The 3,529-nt window shown below is 59.2% G+C and overlaps 1 protein-coding gene across 1 annotated transcript in view; it reads left to right on the top strand.

Moving 5' to 3' along the window:
- Window positions 1–3,529, top strand: part of CFAP74 (cilia and flagella associated protein 74) — a 61,331-nt gene that overhangs the window by 19,471 nt on the left and 38,331 nt on the right. The window contains exons 12-14 of the mRNA XM_019658439.1: window positions 7–211; window positions 1,602–1,760; window positions 3,252–3,334. Of these exons, the coding sequence (XP_019513984.1) occupies window positions 7–211; window positions 1,602–1,760; window positions 3,252–3,334 (447 nt within the window). The remainder of the gene's footprint in view (window positions 1–6; window positions 212–1,601; window positions 1,761–3,251; window positions 3,335–3,529) is intronic.

The raw sequence follows: 3,529 nt of genomic DNA on the forward strand, positions 1-3,529 counted from the left end.
CCCCAGTGCCTTCGAGGAGGAGCAGAGGCTCAGAAAGCGTGAGATTGTGAGTCGGATTTTGAAGGACGAGGCTGCGCAGGAGAGCAGGAAGAGGAGGCTGCCTTCTCTCGCCAAAACGGCAGCCCGGCTGGCCCTGAGGGACAGGACCTGGGGCTACATTGCCGAGGTCTGCGAAGGGAAGGCCGCCACAGCCGCTCCCTGCTACCCAGTGGTGAGCCCTCCAAGGAGCAAAGGGGCCTCTGGCACAGGTGCCCCGGGCGTCGTGGGGACAGGACTTCGAGTTGATGCCTAACTCCCCCCAACTAGAACCCAGAAACAAGCAATGCCTCCTTCTCCCTGTGCTCTGCGTGTTCTTCACCAGGGCGGCTGCCGTGGCCTCGTGTCCCCGCCAGGTGGCCCCACTGGTGGCTGTGTGTGTTCTGATGTCCCCATGGTTCCCTCTGAGGGACTCTGCAGTGTCAAGCTCCACCTGGGAGCTGGCCTCTCCCGGGTGCTGGCTCAGGTGCAAGGCGACAAGACCCAGGTCACTGTGCCGTGTCTGCCACAGGAGCCGCCCCCAGGCACACCTCTGTGTGTGGGGGAGGGGAGCCCACAGCCACAGCGTCTCCTGCTAGGAGACGCTCGGTCACCTTACCCGTCCCCAGTGAACAAAGCCAGGCCAAGACTGCAGGTCAGACACAGGACAGGGGCAGATTTGTGCCCCATTCACCCCACATGCATGTTATCACCTGGCTCCAGAGACTCTTAACCACCCCTGGAGATGGGCAGCTCTCCTGTCATTCACTCACTCATTCACTCATTCATTCATTCATTCATACTGAGGGTGGGCTCTGTGCCTGGGTAGGTGACCCGTTTGCCTCTCCTTGAGGGTGTGGGGCAGAGCCGTCAGGACCCCCTTCTGAGCATGGCTTGACACCTCTGCTGCTGTGCTGTGTCCCCAAATCTGAAGGTCAAGGTCACTGGCTCCTGACAAATGAGCTGCCAGCAGCTCCCCTCAGGCTACTTCCAGGCCCTGTGGGGTCCTCACTCTGCTCCGAGTGCGTTTTAGGTCTTTCCCTGTTGCCCAGGCTGGGGGTTGAGCTCACACACAGCTGTCTTCGTCCTCCGTCCTCTCTCACAGGCTGCCCCAGCTGCCTCTCTCACCAGCTGCCCCAGGAGCCGCCCCTGCCCCCACTCCAGCCACCGTGAGCTTCCCGGGGAGCCCTTCTCACACTCACAGCCACGCAGCCCCATCTGTGTCCTCAATTCCAGTCCCATGTACCCCGTGGGCTGCCCAGCCGTCGCTCTGTCCTGATAACCATGAGGGCTTTCCCAGGTGTGGCTTTTTGCGGGGAAAAGCAGAAGCAGCAAAGGGGTGAAGAGGATGACGGCTCGCCCCAAATTAGACTGTCCATGCGCTCCTGTGTGGACACTGAAAAAAAATGGGTCGCGACCTACAAAGATAATTGAATTTTAAACGGAAACAGTTACAAAGCAGCCGTGCTCGTCTACAGGAACAAGCGGAGCAGAGCCGGCCGGGGTTCCCACGACTCACTTCCTTGCTGATGTGTGTGCTTCCCAATTTCTGTAATTAACTTCTGCATTCCTCTCCCCGACTGCAGGAGGACGACGGTTTCACACACCTCGAAAACGCTCATCTAGTGAAATGCATCTCCAGTGAGTCTGTCCAGGGGGACCCCGGGAGTGCCAACTGGGAGGACGAAACGCTGGCTGAGCCGGAAATCTCCGGCCTTTGGAACGAAGACTATAAGTCGTGCCAGGTAACCCTTTTGTACCTTTAATAAATCACTCCTAGTTCGACACTGGGCTGTGTCTTTTCATCCGTCTTTATCTCCCAAGTGTCACCCCCTCCCAGCGACCTGGTTTGCTGCCCTGAGGCCTCCCCAGCTGCTCCTGCGGCCTCCAGCCTCCCATACCCTCCACGCCAGCCACCACTGCCCAGCTGCCACCCTCCTCCAAGCCGGTCTCCTTTCCCCCCTCCCAGAGCCTCCCTGGGAGCCCACGTGCACGCCATCACCCCAGCTTCCTCCGCACTTGTTTCTAATCACTGGGCCTCAGTGGTCGGCCACCCACAGAGGGACACGGCCAAGGGGCACAAGGGTTGGGACAATTCTGAACTGTGCTGCTTAGTCTTAGGGAACCTATTTCCAGAAAAAGGCACAAGTTCCAAACCTTCTTTNCCTCCCTCCAATGTGCGAAACAGACACAACCCAGAATGGACACCAAGAGTCAAGTGGTCACAAGGACAGGAAGCCAGCGGCCGTGGGGTCAGGAGGGGCGGTCACTTTGAAGCAGGTGGCCAGGGGAGGGCTCCCTGAGGAGGTGACCTCCAGGCTGGGACCTGAGTGACAAAAACAAGCTGCTATGCAGTAACTAGGAAGGAGCATTCGGTCAGTGGGAACATCTGAAACCCCGGGAGCCACCGAGGGGAGGGGACAGTGGGGGAGGTTAGGGGACAGTGGGGGAGGTTAGGGGAGACATCAGGACTGGCTTGCCCAGGTGAGGCGGTCACGTGCCTGCAGACCCACAGTTTCACACAGCCAGGGCTCGGCAGTGTCACTTTAGGTCCTATGTGTCCTGCCCTTGGGGGCGTCTTGGGGCGGTGCGCCTGTGTCCATCCACCCGCCCCCTGCCCCCACCTGTACCTGTGCTGCTCATCTCCGCATCCCCATGAAACGGTGGTGTCTCAAAACATAACTGGGTTCAGGGTCTCTGCATCTGCCGGGGAGGGACTAGGGAAACGCAGTGAGAGAACGCGCTGTCACAGTCTCTCGGGGGCCTTTTGACCACCCAGTTGCTTCTAGTGATTCGGCCAGTGTGCTGGGGCCTTCCTGGCCTGACACCCAGTGGCCTGCTGCTCTGAGAGGCTGGCCACCCAGGGAACTGGCTCCCCATCCTTGGAGAGGAAGAAGAGGCCTGCAGAAGCTGCGTGGCTGGGGAGGCGGGGGTCTCTAGTGGGAACTGAGTCTGAGGGGTCAGCTCCCCTGAGAAGGCTGGGAACCTGCCTATAAGAAGTGGACACGTTCCTTGATGCCACACTGCTTGCCTTCCCAGTGGCCAGTGCACATCGATGTCCCCTTGAAATGAAAGGGCCGGGGGAGGGCATCGCTGAGCCTAAGTGGGGAGGTCTGGGGGCCGGCAGCCTGGAGGGAGCAGGGGACTTGCTCCATGACGGAGGCTCTGACACGCATCTCCCCACTCTTTTTCCGCTGTTGCCGCGGCACTCCAGTGCAGCTGTGGGCCGCCTGCAGGCGGTGTCCAGGCGCCTGTGCACCGAGCTGGAGAACGAGAGAGCTCTGCAGGCGAAAATCTTGGCCACGCTCAAGGAGAGCGAGTAAGTTCCCGGCCTGCAGGGGCCCTGGGTCCTCAGCTTCCTGTCAGTCTGCGGAGTGCTCGTCCTAAGTGACTTTAGGTTAATGCCTGGTTTGAAAACGAAGAGTAAAACCTTGATGTATTTGCACTTGACTTTCAAGCTGCCTAACAATGAAAAGGGGATTAACTTGTTATGTGAAATAGTTGAAAAGATAAA

Source organism: Hipposideros armiger, unplaced genomic scaffold, assembly GCF_001890085.2.
Source record: "Hipposideros armiger isolate ML-2016 unplaced genomic scaffold, ASM189008v1 scaffold_284, whole genome shotgun sequence".
Classification (NCBI taxonomy): domain Eukaryota; kingdom Metazoa; phylum Chordata; class Mammalia; order Chiroptera; family Hipposideridae; genus Hipposideros; species Hipposideros armiger.